This window comes from Alternaria ethzedia, assembly GCF_023757985.1.
Source record: "Alternaria ethzedia strain BMP 0044 chromosome Unknown scaffold_8, whole genome shotgun sequence".
Lineage (NCBI taxonomy): Eukaryota > Fungi > Ascomycota > Dothideomycetes > Pleosporales > Pleosporaceae > Alternaria > Alternaria ethzedia.
In genome coordinates, this window is record NW_026056201.1 from 1,053,143 (window position 1) to 1,068,226 (window position 15,084).

The following is a 15,084-nucleotide window of genomic DNA, read 5'->3' on the forward strand; positions in this document are numbered from 1 at the left end:
GATTCTTCCCTTTTGCTTATCGACACGATCGAGGGTCTGCTTCAAGTGTTTTTCACCATCGTATCATACGGAGCAAGATTGGAGTACTTTTTGTATAATTTCGATAGTGTCCTAGAACTCGAAATCTACTACTGGTCTCTATATGCAAGCAGTGTATGGAATCTATGTACTGGAACACGTCTCCCCCATCATGTCCCTGTGTGGCTTCATCGCACTCAACGACGCTTGCCCAGCATCTCCACACCTAAGCCATCCTTGCCTTCCTCACGTGTAATCTGCTCGGCAGCCTTGACGAGATCGTACGTGATGTCGTCTCCAACAACGCTGTCCTTGTTATACTTAGGATGCGTTTGGACGAAATGCCTGATCCACTTGGCCGCAGTCCAGTATGTACCGTTGGCACGTTTGCGGATCAAGTCCAAGTAGGTGGCGAGATCGCAACGTGTTTCAACATCGACGTTCATGCTGTTGAGGTAGGATTCCACAAGCGGGATGAGACCCGGGAAGCCATTGCCATCGGAAGTAGTCTTTCCGTTGATGACTTCATTGATAGTCATCTGCTCGTACTCGTCTTCCACTGGGCCGGTGGGCGTGGCTGGGCGACTGGCATTTCCAGCTGGTGTAGATGTACCCGTTCCGCCCGACTTGTGTGCCGAGAAAGGGTCCTTTCGGAACCAGAACTTTTGCGTTGATACAGCGTCACGAATGTGCGCTGTTTCCATGTTCTCGCTCACTAGCGTGATGGGAATGTAGAAGTTGAGGTTGAATGAGAGGATAGCACGGGTCAGTAGCACAATGAAGATCGAAAATGCAGCGTTTTCGAAATCTGTGATTTGGATCTCCATGGGCCGGAACTCGACGCGCCAGCCCATGTCGGAACCGGCTGGCGGTGGCTTGAAGCGCATGTGCTGCCAATTGGTCGACTGCAGGTTTTCGAAGTGGTCGGCCTTGGTAAGGTCCAACTCTTGAAGATCTTCGGCGAAAACAACAATGGGGTCGCGGATGAACAGGTGAGCAAAGTGTGTCGCTAGGAGATCGTCCATGCCACCCTCGACGAGCCGTTGCTTGATGTCGCTGTCAATGATGAGATCCGGGTCAAGATACTCAGGGCGAAGGCGAGGATCTTGGGAGATGTAGGTTGAGTTTGATGCGTAGCGAGATTTGGGTAGTCGCCATCGGTCGTTCTTGAGCGGCTATGACGTGTCAGCGGATTCGTGATACTCAACAAGCACATGACTTACCTTCTCCCCGAGTTCTTCGGGTGTACGATCATCGACTGCCCTGCTGATCTGGTTCCACCGCACATCGGTGTCGGCCAGGAAGCCCTTGTAGATGGGGGTCGCCGCCGTCAATGCTAGCAGGATAGGTGCTATCGGACTGAGCTGGTCGTACATCTTCCTTCCCTCTTCAATGTTCTTCGCTTGGAAAGTGATCTGCAGACAGCAGCTTCCCATGCCAAAAGCCATGGCATCCATGTGGATGTAATTGTCCTTGGCAGCGCCATTGCGCACGTCGTCATCTTCAGGCCAGTTATGCATGTCATAGTTGACTGTAGGATCCTTCCACGGCCATGGCGTGTTCTCGTCCTTGAACACAGGGACGTTTACTTCGACCTTCCGGCCCCTCCGCCAACGAATGTTTGCTGCCAGTGTGGGAAAGCGAATGTGTGGATTGGCAATTTCGTCCGGAACAAACTGGGAGCGCAGCTTGGGTCCTGAAACAGGATATGATGGTACGATACAATCGGTCGATCCAAGACGAGGGAACGTCGTTAATGTGATTGGAAACTCGGTCTGTGCCATGTGATCCTTCGCTATGGTTCGTCTGCGAGAAAGGTGAGCAATCACTTCATCGCCGATGAGGTGGTCTGATCTACCTCCATTTCATGTTTGGCTCAACGTCAAGCAGGTCCTTGAAGCCAATGCCCCAGGGCTTCCCAGGAGTTGCTTCGAGCATGAATCTGCCGAACTCAGGATGGAACACCGGCGCCGGGTTTTCCTTCGCGCTGCCATGGTCAGTACAAGACGTCCAGATCTGGACAGTCAGGCTCACTCGGCGTCTCCGGTTTGCAAGTCAGGTACTCCGCCGCCCTGCTGCAGAAGCTTTTCATCGTTGGCCAGCGCAGCTAGGATATCAGCCTGACGGAGCGATAGTCGGACCTTGCGGTTGTCCTGGTCATAGCAAACAACCAGGTACTCGATCTGGACGGCGGTCAGTCGCCGACGCTGCAACGGACGAGCGGATGGTAATCCTTCACCTCATCTCCCCAAAGAAGGGCATCCCTCTCCTTGCCTTTAGCATTGCGCCAGATAGCGAGTAATTGCTGTCAATCACATCAGTACGTAGTCCTCCGGGGTCTTGTCACAGAGCGTACTTCAATTCCCCATGACCTGACCTGGCCAGCAACTTTCTTGGCCTCTGGCCAGTCAAGAGGCGTTCCAAGGGCACTTGATATGGCATTAGCGAGGGCGGCGCGCAAAGTAGCACGGATCTCACAGCAGACCCATCCCCAAGTTCTGTAAGGCGTTGCGGTAGGCAGTCCAATGCGGGTTGGTGCACGGGCGGGCCGAGCAGACGTGTGAATGGGTGGCTTCTCGTCTTGAACGGCGATTGCGGGGAGGTGTTCGGGGAGCACTGCAGATTATAGGACGTTTAGCGGGGTTTGATGCAACGCAGGGCTTTTGCAGTTTTGGACGCGCTGCAGACGCCTCGGTTTCCTGCGTTATCAAGGGATCGTCGAATGGCGGGCGATTGAAGGAATGGCAATTTCTACGCGCTCCGCTGGCATCGACGGGCAATTTGCAGAGCTAGAGTCGGGTGTATGGATTATTAATGCGCGATGCAGTAAGCAATTCCTGTGGCCCCTTCCGAGGAGGAAAGCCCCGCCGATGACGCTTGCCTCTTTGGTAAGCTGGTCACGACATCAACTCACTGTGACACTTCTGCTGTGCGCGCATTCCATCTTTCTTTGCGCAACATGGTTGGGCATCCTGACAGCGAGCCCGCATGTGCAAATGCGCACGGCGCAGTCTCCTGCTGTCCACAATGCGCCTCGCCTACCGCTGTCTTCAACCACGTGCACGCATGTCGCTACGCCGCGCGAAGCCCTCCTACTGGCGCAAGACCACGCCGCGTACCTAGGTTGAGAATCCCGATAATGTACGTTGCGAAAGGGTCCCCTTGGATACCATTGTCGCGGGCCGCGGGCTCCGGTGGCATGATACCGACCGCGCCGCAAGTATTGGCACCAAAAGCGTCGACGACATGTCTCTTCTTTGCTCTACCAAGCCGGCTCATTTCTTGGGCGGTGGTGTTGTCTGAGCTAAGCAACCGCCACTGCGGTACTGCACGACCAGGATCGGCTGCTGCTAGGCGTGCCGCACACTTTGCATCGTCGAGGTGCACATCGCCTTGCATATTGGGGGCACCAGAACGCAAGGTTATCGTGTCCTCGCTACTCTGGGCCTTCTGCAGCTACTTGGGTTGCAAGGTGCGACTCCGATGAGTTGTTATTTGACAGATGATACAATATGCGGGCAGCCTGTTTATATTGGGACGAGCCTGCGTCAGTCGTGAGCTGTGGTGCGAGCACTGCGGCACCGTTCTCCATACACTCGAGGAGCAGCGGCTTTCACACGACTGTGATGCGCAAAGTGAAACAGGATTCAAGGTATTAACTTCTAGATTCAATAACTTCTACGTCGCTGGGCCTGAAAGCCGGTGGTATCTCTTTGTAAACGCCTGTCAAAATCCCCAAAGACTCGCACACTTCTAGTAAAGTGTGTCGCGCAAGAATGCCTAGAAGAACAGTAATCGTGAGATGGTAAGCGCTTGTTTCGGCGCACCGAAACGCCCAACCTATGATCGAGCCATCCTAGCAGATGGTGATATACAGAGAACGCCTTCAGCCAGTCTGCGGGTCTGGAAACCCTTGCGTATGTGCCAAAATGCAACTACTACTACTAAAAGACAAGCAAGAAATAGACCGTAGTATACGTGAAGCCCTAGTGCCGAGCGTGGCATGATGTTCTGGATCCGTTGTGGGCAACATCGGTGTGTTGACACGGAGGCACCGGTTCTCCCGGTTCGCCGTCTCCTCCAGAGTCGACCAAGCCGTCTGCAAATGACGTCCCTAAAAATGGTATATGGGACCGCCGAAAATGTGAATGATACAGGGTCATGGTCTCTAGTAAGACCCGCCAGTAGGCATGGGCCCTCTTTGTAAATGCAAACAGTATCTGCGCCAACACTCCTATGTAGTGAAGATGATAGAGACGTGTGATGGTGGTAACAAGCCCCAGAAAGATGTCGAAGCAAATATGTACGGCTCCAAGGGCGATATGTCGGGATAGGAAATTACTGTGGTCGATAATCACATCGTGGGTGAACCATGGTCAATGGATTTGGGTCGTAAGTTTGAGCTGGTCATGGCTTGCTTGCCACCCATTTTGCGGGTGAGCTTTGCATAGTCTGAAGGCAACGTTAGTCTGGAAACACATACACTATTGTGGATTGACAACTTACGTAGACCGCAAGCATTGCACAAGGTCCTGGCGCCATCTGGCCCTCTTCGCCACTCAGGGGTCTCGGCTCTGTTGCAGCTATGGCATCGACCTGGCGGCGCAGCTCGCTGTCAGGTGTGTTAGTAAGAGTTGTCAGTTGGTGAGGTGTGGATCACTTACGCCTCGTTTCCGAGTCTTGTTATCGCCACCAGCAAAGCCGCCCATGCCTTTGTTGTCGTCACCGTAGTTGCTTGCATTGTCATCGTAGCCATTCATCGGTCTGTATCGTGGATCCTGAGGAGGCTCCACGATGCTCGCCTGTTGATGATTGAAAACGACGTCTCGCATTCGCTGGAGGGACATCTGAATCCTTTCGCTTTGCTTAAGCATATCGTCGACCTCTTCTAACCGGGGCATCGACTGTGGTGTCATGCCAATGCGTTGGTTCTCATGCGCGCGCTGTCTGTAGATCTTCGAAAACTCTGCAATGCGTCCGGACCCGTCGGCCATCTCGTTAAGGGAAGCCTCAAGATCGAAACTCTCCAGATGACGCTTGACTGACTCGCCGTATGGAGCTAGACTTGATCGACCGATCTTCTTCTCTTCCAAGCGAGCCATTTCGGAGTTGTCCTGCCACGATTGTGGGGGATAACGGGGTGGGGCAGAGTAGGTCGAGCTTGCCGGTGGGTAGGCAGAGTTAGGAGCACTTGCTGAGGGGGCCGATGAAGGATAGCCAGGGGGATACTGCGTGTACGGGTAATGATGGTTCATGGGTCCCGTTGATGGAGGAGCAGGGCTCTCGTAGGTGGCTGGTGGTGGCGGATATGACGGATATGAGACGCTGGGGCGAGTTGCGCTCGGTGGCGGGGATTGTGCAGTCTTCAGTGGGTGAAGGGCAGGTAGTTTTGAGTTGTGTTGAGGGGTAGAATACGGCGGCCGTGGATCTGAGAAGGGCGGACGAGGCAGGGCTTCTGACTGAACCTGAGGCGGCTGTCGGGAGACTGTGGGTGATGCTGGGGCCCCGACAAATGGGCTTCTCGGGTATGTGAATGGGTTGGAGGGTCCTTGGCTGGCGTGCTGGAGGTCAGATGGAAAGTGTCGTGGCCGTGGCTCGGCGGGAGAAGCAGCAGCAGACTGGGGATGATAATGCTGAGGAGCTGAAGTGATGGCTGAAGGTGGAGGCACTGTAGCTGGGAATGGCAGCGGCTGTTCCGAACCTAGGGCTTCATGTATCGATGGCAGGGATTGCCGGGCCGTGGGTCGTTGCGACTCTTTCTCGTCGCCAGAGGTCCTGCGTGAGTCGGGAGGAGACAATAGGCCTCCAAGCGAGCCGGGTACTGCGCTGGCGACTGACGATTGGTGATTGCTGTGCAAATGCGGCGGCCCCGCGTAGGGGTGCAACGGGCTGGGCATGGTAGCAGCAGCGGCGGCAGAGTGTTTTCTCTGATACTCGACCTCTTCGCGCTTGACTCTATCGGCGTCCATGTGGTTGATTGACGGCAGACCAATGCTACGGCTAACAGTCAGCACCCGTACGGCGGGAAGGGAGCGGGGGGCCAAACAACATACCTTTGCCTGTTGCCGGCATCTATGGTTTCCATGGTGGGTCCTGTGTCGGACGGGTCGTGGTGGTGGGATGCGACAGCGAACTGCTGCGGCAACGCGATGGCGGGGAATCGTGGGTGCCGCGACGTTGATGTACCTTCCCGCACAACGTCGACCAGCACGGAGACCTGAGGTCGTTCCTTCCCGCACAACGTCAATCGCCACGAAGCGTCTCACTTTGCTCTTTCCTCCGCAAGCGTGGCCAAGCAATTCAGTCCGATTCTTCCAAGCCCCACAGTGATGTTGCAATTGCAGCCAAAAGCCGGATTTCAGCAGTGGCGACGTCCGGATCTCTTTTTCTTCAACGAATGGATCGGTAGGCAGGCAGAATACCGGGTGTTGTTAAAGTTGTTGTCGCTGCCGCTCTTTCTCTTGTCGATGCTGTGGCTGACGTAGTGTCGCGGGCACGACGGCCGTGGAAGGATCGCTTGCGTCGATACACACTCAATACCGCACTATGTGTCCGTCTCTTGCTGTGCGTCGGTCTTGGTGCTCCGAGGCGGCGCTGGTGTGTTGGATGATGTGGAAAAGAGATGGGCAGGTGTGACATGGGCGGAGGAGCGGCGATCAGACAAAACCCGTGATCTCACAGCACACTACGCGGAATTCAGCGCCTCCTCTATGCCTGCAGGCATGGTGTGAGAGGAGACGAGGGCTAAGACAACCGCAGCGGGCTAAAGCAGATGCGATCGGAGATGAACCGCTCCGGCAGCAAGTAGTCGCTCAGTGTGACGAGGATGTGCAGCGCGCGGACTAGGATGCTCTGGATACGGCACGTCTGTTTGCCCCAGCAAGGATGTGGGTGGAGAGGGCGGTCGCTGGGTGTTCTTGATGCAACACTCGAGCGCTCCAGCGGGCTCCTAAAGCGTCCACCCAAAGGGCAAGGATATGCGACACGCCATGCCCGCCCTTGCAACGCTTGCCCGATCAGATCGCGCAGCCCCCTAAAAGCAGCAAGTCTGATTTTTCAAGGCGCCATGGCGATGCTGCATGACGGGCCCACGTCCGTTGGGCGGTGGCGGCTTGGGCGTGGGCTGGCTCGTCGCCATTTCTTCTGCTCGATCCGCAGCCGTTACGACCAGGGACATCAATCGCGACCGCCATCCGCGCGAATGGGCACCCCGCGCACACGAGGTGAGATGCGCCCATGCCCGAACAGGAACAGCCCGCCGCCATGGCACGAATTATCGTTGTGGCATGCAATCGAGATGCAACCGAGCTTCCATCATGCATCCACCCCGGCCTGCACCCACGCCCGTCCTGTCACTCCGTCCCTTGGCGCCCACAGCCAGCGAACTGTCACCCACCAGCGCCGAAGCCTCGCACAGCACTTGGTCGGTACCGGAGCCCTCCACTGCTGTCACTTGCGGCCGCCGCGCGCCAGAAGTCATGTGTTGGGCACCAACCCTCCACCGACGGTCTATCGCAACTTCCTGCCAGGCACTTAACCTGACACCACTTCGGGAATCTCCATCGCCCCAGGGGTGCCCGCGCATCTGAATCGGTGGCAGTGCGATTAGTGCAGCGGGGCTGCGGACGCCAGAAGCGCCCTCACAGAAAAAGGCACATGGTGCCGAAGAACCATCTCAGCTCGCCAGATCCCATCGGCCCGACAGGCTTCGATTCATGAACTTCCATCAGACGTCTGAGCCAGTCTTATCGCGTGCATTTGGCCTGTCTATCCATCAGCCCATTTCTTGCCATCGCTCTGTCCCACTTCTGCTTCGGCAGCTTCGCAAGCAGGCTTCGCAGGCGTACCTCTCGGTTACGTCAGTAGTCGCTAAACCCCCTCAACTATCTGCACTGGCTCCATCTTGCTCCGAACCATGCAACTCCAAGCGCTTGACCGTTGACGCCTACACGTGTTTAGTGTAACGCATGGAATCACCTTCTGCACGACGGCATCTTGGTGCGTTCGCGTCTGTTAAACGTCCGTGCTATGACCAATGCGCTCCGGCGCTGTCAAGTCAATATCATCAGACCGTAACCGACCCAAAGATCGCTGGCACGCTATTAACAAGTCTCCGTAGCGATCCAGCTGTACCAGTGGGACCGTCAGCCATCTACGCTCGTCATCTCTTACTACTCACGCCTCGTACCCTGCGAACCTTGATGCAACCTTAAGGGCCTCTCGGAATGTTCCTCACGCCGGCTGACGACGGTCTGAGTATATGCGCAAGCCGAGTGAAGTGACTGTCGGCGTCATCTTTCCGGTCCGGTCACCGTTCAACACCGCTTTGGATATTGGGTGCAACATGATCGTTGGGCGCCGCAGCATGCATCAAACCACATATTCCATGTCCCACAGCCTTTGAGTGCCTCTGTCCATCTTCACTATTCTCATGGCCGCCGCTCGTCCCATGCTGTAGTGGCTGCGATATGGATAAGGCGCAAGCATGAACGTGGTATCGGTGGCTTGTAACGTTGAACCGGCGCAGACGCTCGGTTGCGCCATCGTTGAATCTCGCTAAAACATCCTTCTATGTACGGTACGCCTTAACACAACACAACGGCTAATTTTGGCTGACTTCTCGACACCACCTTGCAGCACGCGTCCGATTGACGAGTGTCCGATCCGGAGTCATGTCTGGATTTCCAAGCAGCCGGCATCTGACATGCGCCGGTTTGCGCAGTGTTACATGGTGCGGAATCCAATCATGCGCTGATGACTGACCCATGTACTAATGGGCAGGGTCGAAAGCTCTGTTTCGTTTCAAAACGCACATTGTGAGGGATGAATCAAGTTCAAGAATTGCCTCTCATGTGGTCGCTTGTTGAGAGGAACTTTTGCTCGATACTTTGAAGGAATTAGAGAGAGCTGGTCCTCATTCATCCACCGAACCTATCCATGGATCCCAAACTCAATGTTCGGCGTGAGCCACATGTACCTGGCATTGCTGACCCAGCAATCTAGGTTCCAGTTGTGTCTTTCCTGTTGGATGCAGACACCCTACCCTTGCATGTCCGGCACTTGGTTCAGCATTCGAATTCGACCATGCAAAATGTATCGGTATATCGACTTCATTGGTCTCTTATCCTAGCTTTGTGGCAGTGTGTGCCCCGCAGTGTCATATCTGACAGGCGATGCCCCACATCTCCTCCGTTCGCGACAACGCTGAGAAGTCACTGGTTTCACAATCTGAGAAGCAATCACGGCAGACATGCTGTATGGTACTTCTTCGGATTCTGTAAAGAGAGTATCCCACTCTTGATTGCGGTCAAGCCGAAAACGTGACGAGCAAGTCATGTGGCCGATGTGGCCGTTTGTTACCCGCGGCAAAAGTTGACTCAAAACTGGTCCGCATGTAAATATCGGTAAGCGACGAGATGGTCCATGCGTGATTCACATGCTACTCTCTCGGTCAGTCACCACTAGTGAGGCGAATCCTTACCAGAAGCACATGCTGCATGTCCCAGAAAAAACGCATTGGTGCTTCTCGAAGTCTGACGCTGGATAGCGAATGGAGCCGGCAGAACATGCGACACACATTAAGCCTAATCCTTGCAATAGCATTTCTATGCTGACTCGAGATCTCAATCATCTACCCTGGCTCGGCGGGATCGTGATCTTGTTTCGGGCACACCCTTTTCGTCTGCTGCACCTGCAGCTGCATGTATCCGATTCTGTTATCCAGGCTTAGCGGACGTCGGCCCAAATCGGTCTAATGTGCGCTGGCCGATTCGGTTTCATGCTTAAGCGACATGGTACATCACCCAGCACGCCGGTTCAGATGCATCAAGAGTATCGCATCGTACGACACCTGACGCAAGCTGCCAATTGTGTTCTGAAATCTTCTCTTCTTCAAGCTCGAGCCTTGTCCGTCATCGGGCTTTTACTCCAACCAGGACATGATCACCACGCCCATGATTTTGGTTGAGGAGCCCGCGAGGCGTAGGGATTTTCGCTCGGCTCGTCGCGGAAAAAAGTAAACGTTTCTTGTCCCGCTCTCTCAGGGTCCGCATGGCACATTCAACCTCTTTTTGGCGACCTGCGTCAAGCAATGGTCGATCGAAATATAGAGCCGGCCACCTCTCGTATTGATTGGAGATCTTATGGAGAAGTGGGCCTATAGGCGCGTAAGATCATTTCGCATGGCCACTTTAGGGAAGCCATTGCCGAAAGGGATGTCGATTTACGGAAGACCCTATTTTGTTGACGGTTGTCGACGATGCGTTGCGATCCTGCAGTCGGACGGCAGGAGATTTGTAGGCCGCGGACCTTCAGGCTGAGCACGTTCGTAGTGATGCTCTGAGACTCCGCTGTCACGCACGAGCTTTTCACGTGCGTCGCTCGTCGCTTTCGGTCTCCAGGAGCAGGAGCGCGGCTGCTTATGCCAAACAGGAAAACAACATACCTTGGGGTAAGCCTGACATCAACAGGCTGCATTCTTACTAGGATCTTGCTGAGTTGTTTTTTTCGCAGCCGCCCGCAGTCTTCACAAAGGGAATAACAGGCGCCAATGGAATGCGACAAGAGTCGGCTCGGGACTTTTCACGATATCTCGCTGGCCAACTGCCGCCGCACTCAGACGCACTCTACAACGCGACTAGCTTACTAGGTGCGCATCGTGAAGAAAATCCTTGTGTGGAGTAACTGGATCTGCGAAGAGAAGGACCGATTCAGGTAATCATTCTGCGGAGTTCGACTAATCGGAACGGGTGGACATTGTATGTACAGCAAAGTAGCACACCTCTACTGCAGCTGCTAGCAGTCCAACGGTGTGGCTCTGGTGTACCGGCTATCATGGGAATCGCGGCTTGGCTCTGGATCTCTAAATGGCAACAGGGTCTAGCATGCGAAACGCGGACATGGAAGCCATGGTTGCGCATTTCAGATGATCTTGCGTTCGCATGCGAGCAGCTCGTTCTGCCAGATCTATGACGACATCGATCTGCCCCCTCCCGCAGTCAGAGATCGGGCTGGACTGTAAGATCAAACCCACGCACGCCCTTGCCCCCCAAACACAGTTTGACTGTCATTGGTGAACTGCCACTTCAAGGGCGAGCTTTCCACGGTAAGGTCCCGACGCCTCACTTCATGCGAGATTACCCTGTCGCTTCACCTGGTGAATTCCCGGATACTGGAATGCGAATGCGAGACGTAGATCTCTGGATCCTCCCGCGTCGGCACGCGGCGGCAGCTCCACCACAGATCATTCGCCGCTTTCGACAATGTTAGCTGCCATTATTCCGTGTGAAAGACGGCACAGGAGCAAATCAGCATAAGCCGACAGCCCACCTCGTGCAGAGCCGCCTCTGTCCCAAGTTGGCATTTAACGTTTAGAAGGCAGCGCTACGCTTGTCACGAAACGCTCTTTTCGGCACGTTACGCTACGAGAGGCAATAGCCAATTTACGCGCAGCCAGATAAGCGCTCGTTAAAGCGGCACAAGATCACTACGTAGGATAGAGTTTCTGACTACATCTGCCAAGCTCAGACGAGTTCGCGCCATGAGGGCGCCTCGGCAAACAACGGGATCATGTCGACGCCATCGCCATCAGATGCGATAGGCAATAGACCTCGCATGTGTGGAGGGCTAGTGTCTCGAGTTGGCTGCCCGTCTCTTCACCGGTGTAGGAACACCTGAGCTTCGAGTATACTAACGACATAGTCACGGTGAAAGCCACGTCGCCAGCGCATTGAAGAATATTCCTTTCGGGTTCGAGGCGCTTGCGGCCATACTCCATTCATCTTCGCGCCGGCTTTGCTTTTTACGAAAATCGCCTACTGAGTGGGCTCTCGTACGACGTGGCGCTGCAAACCTCCAGACGCTATTAAGGCGTTTCGGGTTGCCCTGCAGTAGGAGGCTGACTAGCCTCTGCCATTTACACGTGATGAACACGGTGGACTGCGAAGTTGTCTAATGGCTAGCGAAAACGCGTCGATCCCACGCTACACCCGCTATAACCGGGTAGGTAAGCCTCCGCGATTCGCTAGGTCGAGGCTACATACCTAGACAAACCCACTCGTCTCCTTGATGTTGTGGATATGCGGTCACCGACGCATCAGGCCGAAGATGGACGGCCAAATGCGGCCCCATGCTGGTCCCTGTTGCAACACTCAAAGTGGATGTCTGCCCAAAGAGAAATGGCGGAGATACTGATCAGCAGCCTGGATGTATACCGGAATCCTGGATGGGCCGTCGCTAGTAATGAGAAGTGGCAGCCCATCACGAGGGGAAAGATGCCTATCCTCTGGGTATCAATTCAACAAGCCACCAGGCCGAGGTACAGCACTCGATAGTTCAGCATGAGATGAAAAAACAGGTACGCCATGCCTCCTGACGTCTATCTCCGTCACTAAAACGTACCGTGGGCGCCTGCGAACTCCGCTCCGACCTTCAAACTTTCCGTGTGCCTGGGACCGCTACTACATACCGGATTAACATCCGACAAAACCTGCCGCTCACGTTGCTTTTCGTCGCATGCACATACGTTGAGCTGTGGCTGTGGGTTCTAGAATCGTCAAAGTGACAGGGTCGCATTCTAGGGTATCAATTGTCGTGTTTTCCCCACCCGTATTGATCGACAGTCAGGTACGGCGGTGAGTTTACGACAGTGCTTTTTGTGAGGACGTGGCATATCGATATTACGACAGTGGATAATCTGCTTCACTTTGGCATGCTGTTACCGTGATGGCAGATCATCTCTTGCATATTCGGCACACGACCCATCCGGAGCTTCAGATGTTTTACCATCAGCGTAGTACCGCCTACCAGCTCTGAAGCTAGGCAATATTGGCTGGACAAGGGGACCTCCCGGCCGCTTCTCCTGAGATCTCCACGCGAGTAGTGCTCGATTGCGTTTGCGGCTGGGTGAATAAACAGGGTAGTGCAGATCGTGAGGTCTAAGCTGCTTCTCCACGTGAGCAAGTATTCTAGATGAGTCATCTAGGCTTGCTGGGGTAGTCGATTGCTCTTGCAGCCTTTTTCACGTCTGAGTCGATAGCCTGGCAAGAAAAAATGCTTGTCGACCTGGGTGTGAAAGCGAGGCGAGCGGATGTGAGTTTGGTGTAGCACGATAGGCTACTCCTCACTGACGCTGAACTGATGTAATCAGTGCCACGATGACTTTGATAGGGACACCGAATACTCTGTTACCATTTGGCAACGCGAAGGATTCACTGAAGCAGAATACGTTATCCTCACTTGCGCGTCTGCCTATGGGGTAGAAGGACGGCATGATAGGTATAAGTCACTAATGCAGCGCACAATATGCGGTGCATACGTCGAACGGCACCTGTCCCCAACTGAGCATATGAACACTGACAAGCACTTCAAGTATCACACCTCATAATTCATGCTGTCTACTTTGACTCGGACGATTCGGTCTTGAGAAGTTCCCTTGATGCACAATTACCTTGACCGGCCTTTGTTGAGGTCTCATGGAAACTCCTCACTGACGCAGGGCTGTAAAGGCACTGATCCGAAAATGCAGGTCTATATTCCTGATCTCTAGGGACCGCTCCGTGGTCACATACTCTGCGATCGCAGGTCGAGATATCATTTCTTTAGGTGTTCATCTCTGTCGTCTGCCTCAATGGGATATCTTGCTGCCAACTTGCATCTTCTGTCCTTTGGAAAGAGTCTGAGTGAAGATTTGTGGCGCACCGACATGCAAACATTTCGTTTTGCAACCTTGGAAGACTGTTCTTGACAGCGCACACCGTTGATCGTCGCGAGTTTGGATACTTGTCATAACCCATTCTCCACACATACTGATCGCGAAATGGTAGCGAAGACCACATCCAAAATATCATCAACCAGAGTTCCATCGAAGTAGAAAAAGCATGGCATGCACACTCGGATACCGAGGTCAGTTCGGGATGGAGATAGACCCACACACATTGTGATCTTGGTCATCTCAATATTGCCGTATTGATGGATGATCTCATTTTGATATCAAAAAATACCGACTGAAGTCTGTCATGAGGTAAGAAGGTGTAATATATCAGTAATCGGAAATAGACGCAGAGGTAGTAGTGCTAACTGTGAACAGGACGCGAGCGCATGCATTAAGCTGGACTAAAAAAGAACCTCTTGCATGCGCGGCCGATCTAATAGAAGAGATGAGGTTACTCTTCACAGTGTACCTCTTCGAGATATATGGGTAATATCAGGACAGCTCACTGTTTCGCCACTTAGGCACGCTGGGGAAGATACTATTACGACTACAGGTTGGGAACAAAGGCATGTCTGGACCGTGGCTTTGTCTCTCAGGGAGAATTGTTCCAGAGTCACAGTCGAATGTGTGCGTTCATGAAGTTCGGCTGCGGTAGCGAGGGTCGACGATCTAGATACTGCAGCTGTCCGTTGGCGCTACTACCACGGTACGGTAGTGCATGGCGGAGACATGGACGCGCCACAGAAGCGGGAGATCGTCCAGGGCCCATCTGTCATCTCAGATCTGCCACATGTCACAACAAACCGATGGAACCAAATCTTTGACGGCACCAGATTCTTCCGACGACAGCTGAGATGCAAGAGGCAATTAGCGAGGGCGGAAACTTAGATGAGGTGCAGCAGGAGTCATGCGGCTGGGACAGGGGTTCGTGGTTGCGCAACCCAACCCGCCTCACGACGGTCCACGATTGAGACTGAGCTGCAAACCTCACTCACACAAAAGTACTTTTCGCGACCACTCCGAGTCCCCTTCTGGCGCACACGATAATCGGCGAGCGACGCGACACGACCCAAGCAGCGCGTGGTTGCACGGAAGACAGTACCGCGATCTCCAGACCTTGCCTGTTCGGTGAGGCTTGCGGCTAGCCCCCGTCGACTCGAGCAAGATCATACGACTTGTCGAACCACGCCAACACCCATCGACACGCGCAAACAATCACAGCCCCGGCCCCGTCGCACGCTGCCTGCAGGCCATTCGCTTTCACGGTAGTGCAGCAAATCCCGGCGCACACTGAGGCAGAGGCAGCCCGTCCGATCTGCCGCCCGCAGTCGCGTCGTGAGCCCGCGAAGGAGTGG

The 15,084-nt window shown here is 54.3% G+C and overlaps 2 protein-coding genes across 2 annotated transcripts; both read right to left on the bottom strand.

The window, feature by feature from the left end:
• Nucleotides 1–215: 215 nt before the first annotated feature.
• On the bottom strand, nt 216–3,297 carry GCS1 (Zn finger-containing GTPase- Activating Protein for ARF; the record flags this gene model as incomplete). Its single annotated transcript, XM_049376180.1, has 7 exons — nt 216–1,193; nt 1,242–1,824; nt 1,877–2,005; nt 2,053–2,201; nt 2,258–2,323; nt 2,375–2,634; nt 3,138–3,297. The coding sequence occupies 7 exons, from the start codon at nt 3,295–3,297 to the stop codon at nt 216–218; spliced, it is 2,325 nt and encodes a 774-aa protein (XP_049234389.1).
• A 1,075-nt stretch (nt 3,298–4,372) lies between these two features.
• J4E87_004560 (uncharacterized protein) lies at nt 4,373–6,069 on the bottom strand (the record flags this gene model as incomplete). The annotated part of the gene is made up of 4 exons (XM_049376181.1): nt 4,373–4,470; nt 4,525–4,630; nt 4,683–6,012; nt 6,065–6,069. The coding sequence occupies 4 exons, from the start codon at nt 6,067–6,069 to the stop codon at nt 4,373–4,375; spliced, it is 1,539 nt and encodes a 512-aa protein (XP_049234390.1).
• Nucleotides 6,070–15,084: the final 9,015 nt, after the last annotated feature.